The sequence below is a fragment of the Tenrec ecaudatus genome, chromosome 4 (genome assembly GCF_050624435.1).
Source record: "Tenrec ecaudatus isolate mTenEca1 chromosome 4, mTenEca1.hap1, whole genome shotgun sequence".
NCBI classification, from domain to species: domain Eukaryota; kingdom Metazoa; phylum Chordata; class Mammalia; order Afrosoricida; family Tenrecidae; genus Tenrec; species Tenrec ecaudatus.
The window spans coordinates 72,900,200-72,915,768 of NC_134533.1; the positions used below are offsets into that span (position 1 = coordinate 72,900,200).

The 15,569-nt window shown below is 44.6% G+C and overlaps 1 protein-coding gene across 5 annotated transcripts in view; it reads left to right on the forward strand.

Annotated features, from left to right (window-relative positions):
• The window catches only part of UVRAG (UV radiation resistance associated), a 276,222-nt gene that overhangs the window by 44,785 nt on the left and 215,868 nt on the right, over positions 1 to 15,569 (forward strand). For 4 of the 5 annotated variants that reach the window (XM_075546292.1, XM_075546294.1, XM_075546297.1 and 1 more), the window contains 2 exons: positions 5,068 to 5,229; positions 12,900 to 12,974. In XM_075546292.1, coding sequence (XP_075402407.1) covers positions 5,068 to 5,229; positions 12,900 to 12,974 — 237 coding nt within the window. The remainder of the gene's footprint in view (positions 1 to 5,067; positions 5,230 to 12,899; positions 12,975 to 15,569) is intronic. The other variant, XM_075546293.1, reaches the window with a different exon arrangement.

Consider the following 15,569-nt stretch of genomic DNA (forward strand, 5'->3'; position numbering starts at 1 on the left):
AAACCGCCAGGCGCTTCTGGGAGAAAGGCGTAGCTCCCATACACAGTGATGGTCTCGGATGGAAGTGCACGGGGCAGTTCCACCCTGTCTTAGAGGCTCGCTGAGTTGCCGTCAACTTGATGGCAGTGAGGGTGGTGGTTTTTCCCCCGTGATGTTATTGAAGACGAAGGAAACATCAAGTGCTGGTCTGTTACATTCCAGCTAGTGAAAAGCTGCTGCTGGAGCTTCTCCTGGCTTCATGCGGGCCTTGATCTCCTGCCCCTCCTCCTTTTTACGTGGTGTTGTTGGTGGACATCGAATTAGATCCAACTCATGGTGATTCTTCTCCCCCCCCCCCCCCCCCCCCCCAGCAATTACAAGGAAAAGAACTCTGCCCTCTGCCTGCCTCCCGGCCATTTCCATGACTGTTGCCTTCCCACCAGGAGGCTTCTCGCCTAGCACTATATAGGACAATAGTCTAGTCTCACCCATAGGATTTTCTCACACACACCACCCCCCATTGACCAATTTTTGGCCTTTCTTCATACCAGGCCTTTCTCCCTAGGGTGTCTTAGTTTGGAAGCTTCTCTGAAAGTTTTTAGCATCACAACACCACACAAACAAACACTGACAGATGGGAGATGGCTGTTTTTGGGAGTGCATTGGCTGGGAAGCAAGCCCGTCTCCCACATGGAAGGCAAGAGCTCTCCCACTGAGAGCATACCTGGAACAAAGTTCGGAAAACTTGTTAGGCCTAACAAAGCACCTGAATGGACTGAGTCAGTGGACCGGGAGCTAGCAGGACCAGAGTCTGGGGAACCACAAGATTGACGGGCATAATGCAGTTCTCAAAGAGAGTGTTCTGCAGCCTAATTTAGTGAGTGGGGACTGAGGTCTTCAATGAGCAGCCATCTGAGGTGCAACTTACGGCCTCTCCCTGTTGAGAGGAAAGAAGAGCAATGGAAATCCGGTGAAATCATTATTCCCATGGACTAATGGATCACCCCAACATTAGTCTCCATGGTCCTGAGACCAGAAGAATGAGTGGTGCCAGGCTACCACTACCAATTACTATAGAAGGATCGCAAGAGAAGGCCCTGGATAGAGTGGGTGGAGAATGTGGACTAGAACTCCCCATCATAAAAGAGACCAGGTTTGCTGGTCAGCTACAGGCATGTGGGACACCCCCGCCCCCCAAGACTATGGTCCTTGCTTTCAGCTCTGGAATGGAACACATGTCTGTGTTAGAAAATCAGCCATTTGAAATTAAAAAAAAAAACAAAAGCATTTATCCCGGGACCAAGTTCAGCAGGCTGGGAAAGGTAGAACGAAAACAAAGAACAGGGAGGAAGTGGGCTAAGGGATCGGTATACACTGGGGGTTTGCAGTGGATAAGTTGAATTAGTGTGTCTGAGTGAGTTGTTGGATGTCAAACCAGGATCTGCTCTGTAAACCTTGACCTCATTCATAACGAAAGTTTATTTTAAAAATAGAGCAAAACAAAACTAAATTTGCTGCCATCGATCTAATTCCGACTGAAAGGGACCCTGTAGTACAGAGTGGAACCTTCCACCCCATGCGGGGTTTGAGACTGTGATTCTCCACAAGGGCAGACGGCCTCAGGCTCTTCTGCAGAGCGGCGCGTAGGTCTGCACTGCTCACCTTGTGGGTAGCAGCCCAACCAGAATCAGTTGGCATTAACTCACCAGCATGGGTTTGGCTGTTTTTGTTTAACATTGATAGGATGCTATTAGCTAACCTACTGTTCTTATTCAAATATTGACATTTATCTAGGACCCAATCCAGAATCACGCCTGTTTTCAGCTGCCCTGTCTCCATTCTCCTTCCATCTGGAATAGTTCTTTCGCCTTCTTGTGTGTGAGCCTGGACTCTGGCAATGTTACACTCTCTGGGCCAGTTCTGTGAAATGCCCCTCTAGAAAGTAAAAGGAAATAGAGGAAGGAACCAGAAGCAAATGACATTTATAGAGGCCTAAAGACAAGCATGTACATATGTAAATACATATATACCGAGAGGGGAATAGATCTATGTACTCATATCTATATGTTAAGAATTAAGGTTGAAGGTAGACACTGGGCTTCGACTCAAGTACTCCCTTAACACAAGAACACTTTGTTCTAACAATCTGACATTCTGTGATGCTCACCTTCCGACATGAATGCTGAAGACAAAATGGGTGTATAAGCAAATGTGAAGAAAACTGATAGTGCCTGGCTATCAAAAGATATAGCATCTGGGGTCTTAAAGGCTTAAAGGTAAACAAGTGGCCACCTAGCTCAGAAGCAACAAAGCCCATATGGAAGAATGGGATCAGGTATCAGGCATCTAAGACCCAGAACAAAACCATACCCAAGCTGAAGGGGGATGGGGGTGGAGGGGACAAAGAGTGGAGACCCAATGCCCATCTGTAGACAATTGGACATCCCCTCATAGAGGGGTCACAGGAAAGAGATGAGCCAGTCAGGGTTCAGTATAGCACCGATGACACATACAGCTTTGCTCTAGCTCTTTGGTGCTTCCTTCAGCTCACTATCATGACCTCAATTCCACCTTACAAATCGGATTAGATCAGAGCATGCACAGATAAGAGCTGGCAACACAGGGAATCCAGGAGAGATAAAGCCCTCAGGACCAACAATGAGAGTGCAGACACCTGTAGGATTAGGGGAGGGTGGGGGAAGAAAGGGGAATCAATCATAAGGATCAATTTAGAACCCCCTCCCAGGGGGACAAATAACAGAAAAATAGGTGAGGGGCGATGGAGGACGACGATGTAAGATAAGGAAATAATTATAACTTATCAAGGGTTTATGAGGGAGGATGGACTGGGGAGGGAGGGGGAAGAAATGGGGAGCTGATCTCAGGGACTCAAGTGGGAAGAGAATGCTTTGAAAATGATGATGGCGGCAAATGTGAAATGTGTTTGGCACACTGGATGAATGTATGGATTGTGATAGGAGATGTAAGATTCCTTAATGAAAGTATATAAAAGAGAGAGAAAATAAAAATATGCGCCAAGATTTTTTAAAAAGCCCCTCTAATTTGATTGGTGTTTCCTTATGATTGGATTCAGGTTACCATCCAAGTGATTTGGCCGTTGCTATGCTTTGTATGATGAGGACACAATGCTCATTTGTCCCAATGTCGGTGATGCTGTTTGTTGCTTGTTTAAGGTGGCGTCGCAAGTTTCGTGTTGCTCATATGCATGTGAAAAATAGATAATGGACAGAAAGACTGGATTATATCTGCGTCGTGGTGTTGGCAAAGATTAAATGTATCATGGACTTTCTGAAGAATAAAAACAGTGTGTTGGATGCTGTGCACACAGTGCTACGAATGGCGAGACTTTGTCTTGGGCACATGCTTGGTAAAGCAGAGGGCCATTGCAAAGAGGCAGGTGTTGTCATTGCATGCAGATCTGCCCTGCAAAAAGTTCTTCAGGGCGAGCGCGGCACCACTGGCTCAGACCTTGGGGTGATGGGGAGGCTGACACAGGACCAGCACTGCTCCTCATTCTGTGCGGCACGGGATCGCTGTGAGTGGGAGCCACTGGAGAACACCTAACAGCAGCCTCGATCTTTGAGTGAAGTCTTCGGTGGCTGGAAGTTACTTTTTGTGGGATCCAGTATGAAACTAATTGCATGAATGCTTCCTATTATCATTGTGCTGTGTACTGATTTTTTTCCCAGTGTCTTCAAGCATCCCTATCAGCTAATTGAGCATTCATTCACTCATTCACATTTACCAGCTTTTTAAGCTTTGGGGACCTAGTGGGAAAACAATTCAGGTGATATTCTTGCTCTATCAGATCTTTTATTTTAGTAGCATAAAAATATCAACACATCAAAATAATAATTTATTAATTATCAAGGGTTCATGAGGGAGTGGGGAGCGGGGAGGGAGAGGAAAAATGAGAAGCTGATGCCAGGGGCTTAAGTGGAGAACAAATGTTTTGAGGATGATGAGGGCAATGAATGTACAAATGTGCTTTACACAATTGATGTATTTATGGATTGTGATAAGAGGTATATGAGCCCTAATAAAATGGTTAAAAATATCAACACATAAATAAAAATGACAAATCATTTTAAGGCTTATGAAACTGGGAGTCATCTATGTCTCCCCTTCTCCACAAATGTCAACAACTAAGTCCACAAAATCTTAAGCAGCAAGTTTCGTGTCCCCTAGAAAACCAGCAGCACTCTATCTTCCTTGGTCAGGAATAGGACTGAACTGTTACTTTATATGAGGATCCTCTGACTCACACACCGTGGAAACTGCTGGTGTGATAAAAGTGGGTTGTGCATTTAGATTAGCAAAGAAAGCACTAACCTTTCCTAAGGGAACTAGGTGAGAGTGAGTAGTGGACGCACTGCAGTTCATTTTTACAGATGCTATTAAAGTCCCCAAGCATCTCGACTTCTCAGAGAATGCGATGTAAATGATGATTTTAATGAGAAATAAGGTTTGTGCCAAAGCATAAAACAGCTTGTCATTTTAACATCAAATCCATCAAAAGGCCTCACATCTTGTACAGAATAAAGTACCGGCTAATTTGGCAAGTCATGTGAGATCTGCTCAGTTTAATTCTATGCATCTCTCCCCAGCTTTGCACAGAGAGCCTTCTTTGTCCGACTTCCTTATATTGACCTAATGAAATCCTGCTCCGTCACTGTCTTTGTGTGGTGTCTTCCCCGTTCCTGTGCTCTTCTTTAACCTTGTGCATAATTCTCTTACTTAACTTTTCATGAGACCATGTAGTTCTACAGAGGTTTGAACCAAATAATAAGTTGGAGACGCTTTGAAGGCAGTGTCAACATATTGACTTGTAACATGTGTTGAATGCAAATGTTTTACCATATGAACTGTAATATAAGCAGCGAAGTTCAAAAGTTACCATTATCACTCGCTGTGTTAACTGGAATCTTTTCTTGGCTCACTGACGTTTGTAGTATAATGTATATGTGAGGTCATATGATTTTTATAAACAAGTGACTTAACGGTCTAATTGAAATAACTGTAAACAAATTAGAGTCTTTCTAACTCATGTTTTCATTTCTATCCCAGAATCCAACGTGGCGGAGTCTTGATTTTGGAATAATGCCAGACCATCTTGATACATCTGTGTCTCGTTTTGTGGTGCGGATATGGGGTGGGAAGGAAGATGTCTACCAGCTGCTGATTGAATGGAAAGTCTGCTTGGATGGGCTGAAATACTTGGGTCAGCAGGTAATTTTCAATTTATAAGTAGCTGTCATATCTAGTTAACTTGTCTTTTCTATTGATGATTTTGACTACATTTCCTATCATAGAGAACCAGTATTTATTTGCTTACTTGATTGCAAAAAATGGAGAGATCACCAAGTTTAAAAAATTACCCTAAACTGACAGACAGCAGAGAAGTGGGTGAAGGGAGATGTTGGATGATGTAAGATATGACAAAATAATATTAATTTATAAATTATCAAGGGTTCATGGGGGAGGGTGGAGCAGAGAGGGAGGGAAAAATGAGGAGCTGATACTAAGGGCTCAGGTAGAAAGGAAATGTTTTGAGAATGATGATGGCAACAAATGTACAAATGTGCTGGACACAATGGATGGATGTATGGATTGTGATAAGAGTTGTACGAGCCCCCAATAAAATGATTTTTTTTAAAAACTACCATAAAGTATAGAAATTTAAGGGAAAAGACCCTAAGCTACTAATTCTTTAAGATAGTCTCCCCCTCCCCCTTTCTTTTTCCTTGTAGGAAGAGATATGCTTTCTCATAGTGTTCTGCTTCTGCGACTGACTGTATTTTGTCCTCTAGGATCTGACAATTCAGTAAGGACTGCTCTTCCGTAGTGCTCTGCTTTTTGGCCTTGGAAGGAGAATTAGTATATTTCCCAAGCATAGGAATCACAAGTGCTCCTGGGTTATCTGTATTGTCACCCATTCTTCACCATTCCTGTACCTGTGACCTAAGACAATCACAAAACACAACAACCCCCCAGGCCCTAAACGGTTGACCTCGAGGCACTTCGACTTGACTTCTAGAGTAGAACTGCTTCCTAGGGTTTTCTCTTACTTTTTATTGTGAATTACGGGAAAGCTGACGGAGTAGATCATCACTTTCCTAGTCACAAATTCACAGACACTTTGCTTTAGCTCATCCATTGCAATCTTCTCAGTGTGTCAACACGCATCCAGCTTTCTCCTTGTGTTTGTTTCCATTCGTCCTTTCCTAACCCTCCAGACTTGTCATCTGATAAATGCTGTCCCTTTGAGAATAAACGATTGATGATGATTTTGCAGTGTAAGTTCAGTTCCAGACCTCAAGGGGTCCCACCTGCCCTTGTCCAACCAGTAAGCCCGATCTTTCTTATGATTTTGTATTTTGTTCCACATTTTTCACCCACAACCATCTAATGTGATCTTTTTCACAGTCCATTGGTGGTCCATTCTTCTGGTCTCAGCACGTGGAGACTGATGTTTGCATGGTCCATTAATCCATTGAACCGTTTCCACTGTTATCACCCTTGCCTTGGACAAGGAGGTAACAATAGCTGCATCTTAGAGGAGTGCTTACTAGTGTTTAAGATCCAGACAGCACTCACCCAGGGATGAAGTAGAACACGATCTCTGTGAACTGTTAGCCACTAGACCATGGTGCCACCAAGACTCCGGATCTGATCCTCCCGTTGAGTGACACATTCCAGATAGGGTTTGCTAAGTTGTCATATATATTTTAGAAAATCATTTTATTGGGGACTCATACAACTTTTATCTCATTGTGTGTCAAGCACATTTGTACATTTGTTGTCCTCATCATTCTCAAAATATTTGCTTTCTACTTGAGCCCTTGGTATCAGCTCATTTTTTACCCTCCCATCCGCTTTCCCCTCCTCATGAATCCTTGATAATTTATAAGTTAGTGTTATTTTGTCATAGCTTGCACTGCCCGACATCTCCCTTCACCCACTTTTCTGTTGTCCATCTCCCATGGAGGAGGTTATGTGTAGATCCTTGTAATCGGTTCCCGCTTTCTACCCCACCTTCCTTCCACCCTTCCGGTATCTCCACTCTCACCACTGGTCCTGAAGGGATCATCTGTCCTGGAATCCCTGTGTTTCCAGTTCCTATGTGTACCAGTGTACATCCTCTGGTCTACCTGGATTTGTTAGGTAGAATTGGGATCATGATACATGGGGGAGGAAGCATTAAAGAACTAGAGGAAAGTTGTGTTTCATTGTTGCTACACTGCACCATGATTGGCTTGTCTCCTCCCCATGATCCTTCTGTAAGGGGATGTCCAGTTGCCTACAGATAGGTTTTGGATCCCCACTCTGCACTCCCCCTCATTCACAATGATAAGATTTTTTGTTCTTTGATGCCTGATCCCTGATCCCTTCGACACCTCGTGATCACACAGGCTGGTGGGTTATAATCTTTTTCAAAGCACATCACCATGTCTTTCTTCTGCAGCGCTGCTTGGTGGGTGTGAGCCAATAGCCTTTTGGCTACCATTCAAAAACAAAGCTGTTGACCCTCCCATGGACCTTGTATGCATGGCGTATATAACTAATTGATCATTTTACTCTTCTGAGCCCCCAAACACCTCCACAGTCCCTACTAACAAAAAGTGTTCTAGGGGTTAGTGGCAATTTATCAAAACGCATATAAAATTAAACCTATTTGCCAGCTCAGTCAGGTTATTACAATGAATGTTTATGGCAACCTTGTGAAAGTTAATGTATTATTGCTCTCATTTTTCCAGATGGGAATTTTAGCATCAGAAAGTTTTAAGAAACTACTCAATATTGTACAGCTATACAGAGCTAGGATCTAGATCCAGGCCTAGTGGTCGACCTCGTTCTCTGTGTTATGCCATACTCTGTGTGTGTGTGTTTGACCCAAGGTGAACTCTCACCCTCCCTTGGCATTGGATGCCATTTCTGTGTGGTACCTGTGCTACTGCTACTAGGGGCAGCGCTAAAATGTTAGTCATAGATTATCTACAAATATTCTCAATACTTTGTTGGTATCTATTCAGCATCCTAGCATATGAGCAAGAACTAAAGGCAAGGAAGGAAGAAATCCCAGCTGCACTGAAAGCATCAGCCAAAAACAAGGCTACAGGACTTGATGGAATAAAAACGGAAGTGTGTCAGCCAGCTGACGTAGCACTGGTAACCCCCACTCGTCTATGCCATGTGGAGCCTAACAAACTGACTAGCCTTGAGAAGAATGGGATTTCTGAAACACTTAATGGTGCTCATTTGGAACCCGAGCATGGGTCAAGAGGCACTTGTGCAAACAGAACAAGGGCATACTGCATGATTTCAGGTCAAGAAAGGTGTGCGTCAGGGTGGTATCCTGTCATGATCCTCCATCTGTACGCTGAGGAAATCATCGAAGAAGAAGCTGGACTCCATGAAGAGTGTGGCATCAGGATTGGAGGAGGGTTTATTAACAATCTGTGATGTGCAGATGGCACTACTTTCCTTGCTGAAAGTGAGGAGGACTTGAGGCACTTGCTGATGATCAAGGATTGTATCCTTCATTTTAGATTACAATTGTAAGCAAAACCAAAATCCTCATAACTTGGCCATTAGGTAACCTCATGATAAATGGAGAGAAGATTGAAGTTGTTAAGAATATGGGGGTAGGGGAGAATTTCATCTTTCTTGGATCACAATCAATGCTCATGGAAGCAGCAGTCAAGAGATAAGCAGCACATTGCATTAGGTAAATCTGCTGCACAAATTCTTTGAGGTGTTGAAAAGCAAGGATGCTCCTTGGGAGGACTGAGCTATGCCTGGTCACGGTATTTTCAGTTGTTGCATAGGCAGCTGAAAGTTGCTCATTAAAGGAGGAAAGATTGAAGAATCGGTGCCCTTGGATTATGGGGCTGGCAAAGAACATTGAAAGTACCAAGGACTGCCAGAAGATCCAACAAGTCTGTCTTGGAAGCAGGGTAGTCCGAGATTGCTCTTTAGAGGTAAGGAGGGCCTACGTGAATTTTGTCTCATGCACTTTGGACACGTTACCACGAGAAGGCCCTTAACAAGAGGATTGACACAGCGGCTACAATAATGGGCGCAAACGTAATACTTGTGAGAATGGCGTGCGACCAGGCAGTGTTTCTTGTTACACGTAGGGTTTGCTAGAAGTCAGAACCACTTGATGGCACATAGCAACAACATACTTTCTGCTACATTTACTTTCAAAGATGCAATTGAATTCTCTTCCCTCCCCCGATAAAAAATCTGTACTCATTTTGCTTACCACATGTAAAGATTATATGTCTTTCTATCATTAATAGTGCAAGTAATGTATTAGATATATTCTTTAACAGCAGTTTAGCCTGCTGGTCTCATCCAAAAGGAGCCCTGGTGTTGCTGTCAGCAAATGGACTGCTAACCTCAAGGCTGGCACTTCAAACCCACCAGCCAGTCCCTGAGAGAAAGAGGAGGCTGCCCAGCTTGGAAACATTTACAATCTGCAAAACCCTAAATGGAGTCATAATAAGGGTCCCTGGTGGCAAAGCGGACTATGTACTGGGGTGCTAACTGCAAGGTCAGAAGTTTGAACCCAGCAGCAGCTCTGTGGGAGAAAGATGAGGTTTTCTGGCCCTGTAAAGATTTACAGCCATGGATTGACTTGATGGCAGGGAGTTAGGCTTTTCTTCTTTTGCCTTAGTGAGTTTGAATCAACTCTGCGGCAGTGGGTTTGTGTTTTGTTTTGCTATTACCACCACTCCCCACCCCCCTGTAAAAAGGGTGTGTTTACTTCTCTTCTCTTTTGGAGGAATTTACATGGAATGAAAATTACACGATTTACGCCACGAATATATGATCTTTCCATGCTGACCTCTGGTTCCTAAGAGATGCTGCTTTCTGAACTCCTTTTTAATTACAAGAAGAGTTGTGCTTAGCTCAGGTGGTTAGAACTTTGTACTAATAACAGTAATCAGATTCTGCTTCATTGCTTGGGTATCTTTGTACAGATACGGAATCTCTTGGGGGTGTACAATGGTAAGGAGGCTTCTGAAGATCTTGTGAGCGAGTGCTGGTCATTTCTTTGATATTTAGTCAGAAAACTGAAGCCTGGAGAGATTAAGTGACTTTCTGAAGGTCACTGACTTAGGCTTGTCATTGCTCCATGGTTTGGACCATATATTCTCCCCCCGCCCCCCATGGACTCGAGACCCAGTGAATTGGGATTGACTCAGTTGCGGTGGGTTTTTCCACTAACTAATTAGCTGGCTAAAATATTTTGCATATTGTCATGAATTAAAATATGCACAAGGTTATGGTTAGATGAATGGAGCACTGTGGTACACAGTCTGCATATTAGAATCACCACAGAGCGAGCGGGGCAGGCAGTCTGTAGGTCAGGAGGGAGCGTTCCCACACACCTACCCTTCCTGCAGCGGAGCCTGACGATCTGAAATGCAAGCTGTTTCACTCAGCACGACTTCCTCTCTCAGTCTTAGCCCCTGAGCTGCGTGGCTGTCTGGGTTTGGGTACAATTATTTGTTTGTCTCTTTCTTTTTAAATAGTTTTTATAGTTTTTCTTGATACTTTTCGGAAGTCTACCTTCCAAATGTATTTTCACGTTCAGCTACGTAATTTTATCTTTATCACACCCCTGTAATATAGAGCAAGGAGTGTTTTCTGCATTTCACTGATGGGCATTAAAGGAAAATGAGCCCATTAACAGGGATTCGTTACTAAATGTTGCGTAGCGTGCGAGATACTGGAATTATCACGATCAACAAGACCGGGGCTCTTTGGTTCCAGAGCTGATACAGTCGGAGCTGGGGTCCAGCTCACGTGATTTTTAGTCCAGCACCTTTTGTCCTGGCCGCGCGGGTGCTTGGGGCTGCCTGCTGCACGTTGACCAATTCATGAGACAGGTGCAGGGAAAGAGCGGGATTTGTATTGACTATGAAGTTCAAGGAGACAGTGGACTCCGTCCAACAACGACCTCTCTCCCTGAATGCAGAAAGGAGGGGACTTTGTTACACATTAGGTCAGGGGAGGATGCTTGGGAAAGGAACAGTGGTAACCTTGTAACTAAGCTACAGGACATCCTTTAGTAAATATTATGCTTTCTGCTTTGGTGGTTAGCAGTCACCATACAACGGGACAATTTATTGTCACCTTTGCCCTGGGACTTCAAAGACCGAGTCTAGTTACTCTTCAACAAACAGTCATCTTCTTCTGGCTTCAGGTTGCAAATGAATTCATTAGTTCAGTTTTTCCTTTTAAAGAAACTCTTAAATTATACTTAAATGATAATAATCTTAACAAATTTAAGCCTTTTCTTCACCATTCTTATCATGAATTTGTTGAATTCTCTTAGTTAAGTCATTTCAATAAAAGTTACTTTGATCTCTTACTTCCAAAAGAAAGCCCACTCCAACCAAAACCACAGAACCAGGCTCCAAGGCCAGCCTGATGCCATCTCCTTTTCATGTCGTGTCACGTTTTCAGCACACCCTGTCAGTGCCCATCTTCATGAAGCTTCGATTGGAGAACGTTGCTCTCTTACGCCTTTCATTTATGCCTAGGCGGTCCAAGCTTCTTTCTCTTTTGTTTTCTTCCAGTTTAAAAACTAAAACATGCTCCTTGTAGACCATTTGGAGAAATTGAGAAACAGTGAAAACAATGAAACATTTGCATAATCGCATAGGTCATCAACAACCACTGTCAGCATTTTGATGTATTTAACCCTCCCCCTTCCCTCAGAGACGTATACAATATTCCGTTTGTAAAATCCCAGGTTCCTTCTAGTTTTGAAACTGCTTTCAGAATGCTTTCTCTCCTCAGAAAATAGTTTTCAGTTACTTTTTAGTTTTCATTAGAAATTTATCATTGCATATGTATTTTGTTATTAGTTGTATTAAATTCAATAAATGATGTAGGTAAGTGAAGGATCATGCAACTAATTTTGCTTTAGTGTGAGTTGGAGGAGATGTGAGAGACAGGGATTTCCTGTTGCCAACTTTGACTGGAGAGAAGACACCATCGTTCACTCGGACTCTCCCCTCACTTTAGGTGGTTTGTGGTGTAGGAGTTAGCAGTCGCTCTGAGAGAGAAAAATGAGGCGTCTCTTCATGTGAAGAGTGACAGTCTTGTAAGCCCGCAGGAGCAGTTCTAGTCTGTCCTATAGGCTCATTATGAGTAAGCATCGACTCAGTGGCAGTCAGTTTTGAATTTTGAATGGCACTGACTGATACTTAAATCAGTTTAGTAGTAGACAGACAAAGTCCACGTTAATATCTGCACTATCCTTTTGAAAATAAGCCATAATGTTAATCTTATGTTATGCTGTTTATGGTTTTCATGTGTGATCAGGGGATGTTTCATGTGCCTCTGAATCGCCTCTACTTCAGGAATCCACCCAGAAGCCTGTTTTGACTCAGAATAGCCTTTCTATAGTAAGTCCTACAGTTGTTCGTGTTTGTGGAAACTGTGGGCATGGTAGACCTGCTGAGCTGGTTTGATAGTTTTGTGAGGACTTTGACTGATGCAGGGAGCCCTGGTGGCACAGTGGTTGGTTATGTGTTGGGCTGCTAACCATAAGGCCAGCAGTTCGAAACCAGCAGCTGCTCTTCTGGAGAAGATGAGAGATTCTACTCTTGGAAACGGTTAGTTTCAGAAATCCCCAGGGGCAGTGCTGCCCCGACCTATAGGGTCACTGTGAGTCGGAATTGACTTGAGGGCACTGAACTGAGGAAAGCAGGAACTTCTCATTTGATCACCTGAGCTTATGCTTTGTGACTTGTTTTTTGGTGTTTAGATGCAGCCAGCCTGTTCGTCAGTGGTGCTGCAGGCCTGCTTCAGCTGTCCTGTTTGGATTGGAATGAGAAAGCTTAAAGACTGTTCTGCTCTCTCCCCTCTCCCCTTAGATTCATGCTCGCAACCAAAATGAGATCATTTTTGGGCTGAATGATGGTTACTACGGTGCTCCATTTGAACATAAGGTAAGAAGAGTCCTCAATGCTGACAGTGCGGTTTGGGGCCGGTGTGCCTGCACACATCTGACAAGCTCCGTGCAGTGAGAGTCTGTGTTAAGGGCCTTGTAAGGTTGTTTAGCAGCTTAGAGGGAATACTTTTAAAGCGAAAATTTGCTTTGTAAGGCCCGTAACTACCCACACGCGTCTTTTCTAAATCTAGATTATAAGCTTTCCTAAAGGAAAATCTGAAGTAGCTGTTTTTTTGGTTTGTTTTTTTTAAAATTCTAGCTCGTAGTCAAACTATAGGACGTTTTTTCTCATTTCTTTTATGTAATCTTTGGAGGTTCTGAAAGAATGGTGATGCCTGATTAAATGGCCTGTGGTTGTACTATACACGTCAGATGTTCAGTAGCGCTGAAAACCTGTGAATCAAGCAAGGAATTTGATGACCAGCAGTGTCTCTGTAGCCTGAAATGGTTAGAGAAAGGAGTGGGAGGCCCACCTCCGGTGCCCAGGTATACTGACTCTCTGCGGCCCTGTGGCTGGGCGTCGTATTCTTTATCTCGAGCAATGGTAGCACCAACAAACTAAAGAGGTGAGTTTCGTCTTGTCCATTTTCTGCTTATTAAGAAACCAGGTTGAGGTGGATGAGCATTACAGGATACTTCTAGCGAGTAGCTGAGCTAAGGTTCAGGTCTGCCTCCCTTGGAAACCTGTGCACGTTCCCCTTTTTATGGTGAAGCCTTTACACTGTTTCTTCTCAGTGACTGTGTTGCTTCCTAGTTGCCTGCAGTGTTATTGCTTAGAAGACTTCATTCCTTCAGCTGTTGCTTGAGCACCTGCTGTTTACTGCTGCGCGCTGTGCCCCATGGGCTAAGGATGCAGTGAGCACATGGGTCTGACTTGCTCTCAGGAGCATGTGGAAGAGACAAACCTGGTTAAAGTCACCCGAACAGTTACAGACATGGTTAAAGTAACCTGACAGGCAGCACCCAGGTCATGAACATCCACCATAGGGATTACCCCCACATGCCTTTCAGTGAGAGTCCCGGCCTGGTTCTGTCATGGCTGGGGGCGCAAAACAAGCACAGAGCAAAATTTTTTACAAATTGGGTGATTCAATGTGAAAAATTAGAGCTGAGAACCCCAGGATGGGAGTCTTGGCAGAAGCGCAGTGACCTCCTCCAGGAGCTGATGTGTGAGATTGGATTATTGACAGTCCATTTCAAGAAATGAAATCAGCAGTAACTTGTTACATCTTCCCCTTTCTTTCATTGTCCTCCCCTCCCCCATCCCTAGTCTTATTTATAATACTGTCTAAAGAGGGCCGTGCCAGGGTGGGGTTTTTTCCTCCTCTGCCCACTCCCTGGATCATTGGGAATGTGACCAGGGGGAAGTGCCCATGCCCACATGATACACTAGGGCCCCCGTCTGGGCTTGCGGGTGTCCAGGCTGCCTGCTAGTCCCTTGCCCAGCAGGGTCCAGAGTCTCTTTGCTTGTGCCCAGATTCGCCAGGACGGAGGAGCAGAAAGGATGGGATCCAGACCGGGAGGGAAATCCAGAGACTAAGGAACCACCAAGCCAGTCCAGTTCATCTTTCCCGGGGAGGCCGGCAGGCGGGGCCCCCAAATGAGCCACAACAGATTCTGGCCGGCAGCCCTGTCCACCCGTGCTTGCGCCAGAAAAACACAGGATCCTCCTGGGAAAGCGGCCTGCCCCCAGAGGGGGGGACGGTGGGAGAGAGGAAGGAGCTCAGGGGTAGGGTCTGGGAGATATAAGCCCTCGCTCCAGTGAAACCTGGGTTAACCTGCAGTGAGACTGAGTTGCTTCAAGCACCAGCACTGTGCTTCCTGGCTCCCGCTGAGGGACACTCATCACCTGGGTTGAGGGCAGACGCAAAGACTTTCAGGGCCCTTCTGCACAGCTGGGCTTGTGACTGTTGACTGGAAGCTGCTGGGGTCGGTTCACAGAGCCCTGGTGGCCCTGCCGGAGAAGCAGAGGGCAGCTAACTACAAGGTCAGCGTTGAACCCACCAGTGATTTCCCGGGAGGAAGGTCAGGCTGCCTGCCCCCATAGAGGTCTGCAGCCTCAGAACCTCAAAGGGGCAATTCTCGTCAATGCCACAGAGCCCGAGGTCGGCATCCACGTTCATTTATTTGTCATTAGAAATAAGTAGTTTGCTGGGCATTTATGGAGGTCTAGACAAAGACATGTATATGCAAATATATATAGGAGGATGGAGAAATAGATCTATGTGTCTATATTTATAGGTTAAGTATTAAGGTGGTGGAAGGACCTTGGGCCTCTACTCAAATACTCGCTCAATGCATGAATACCTTCTTTTATTAAATTGGAACTCTATGATGCTCACTCTCCTGACACAACGGCTGGAGCCAAAGTGGGTGAACAAGTAAATGTGGTGAAGAAAGCTGATGGTGCCTGGCTATCAAAAGAGATAGTGACTGGGGTCTTAAAGGCTTGGAGATAAACAAGCGGCCATCTAGCTCAGAAGCAACAAAGTCCACATGGAAGAACACACCAGCCTGTGTGATCGAGTGGTCCCGAAGGGATCAGTTACCAGGCATCAAAGAACAAAAAAATCATATCATTGACTGCACACCT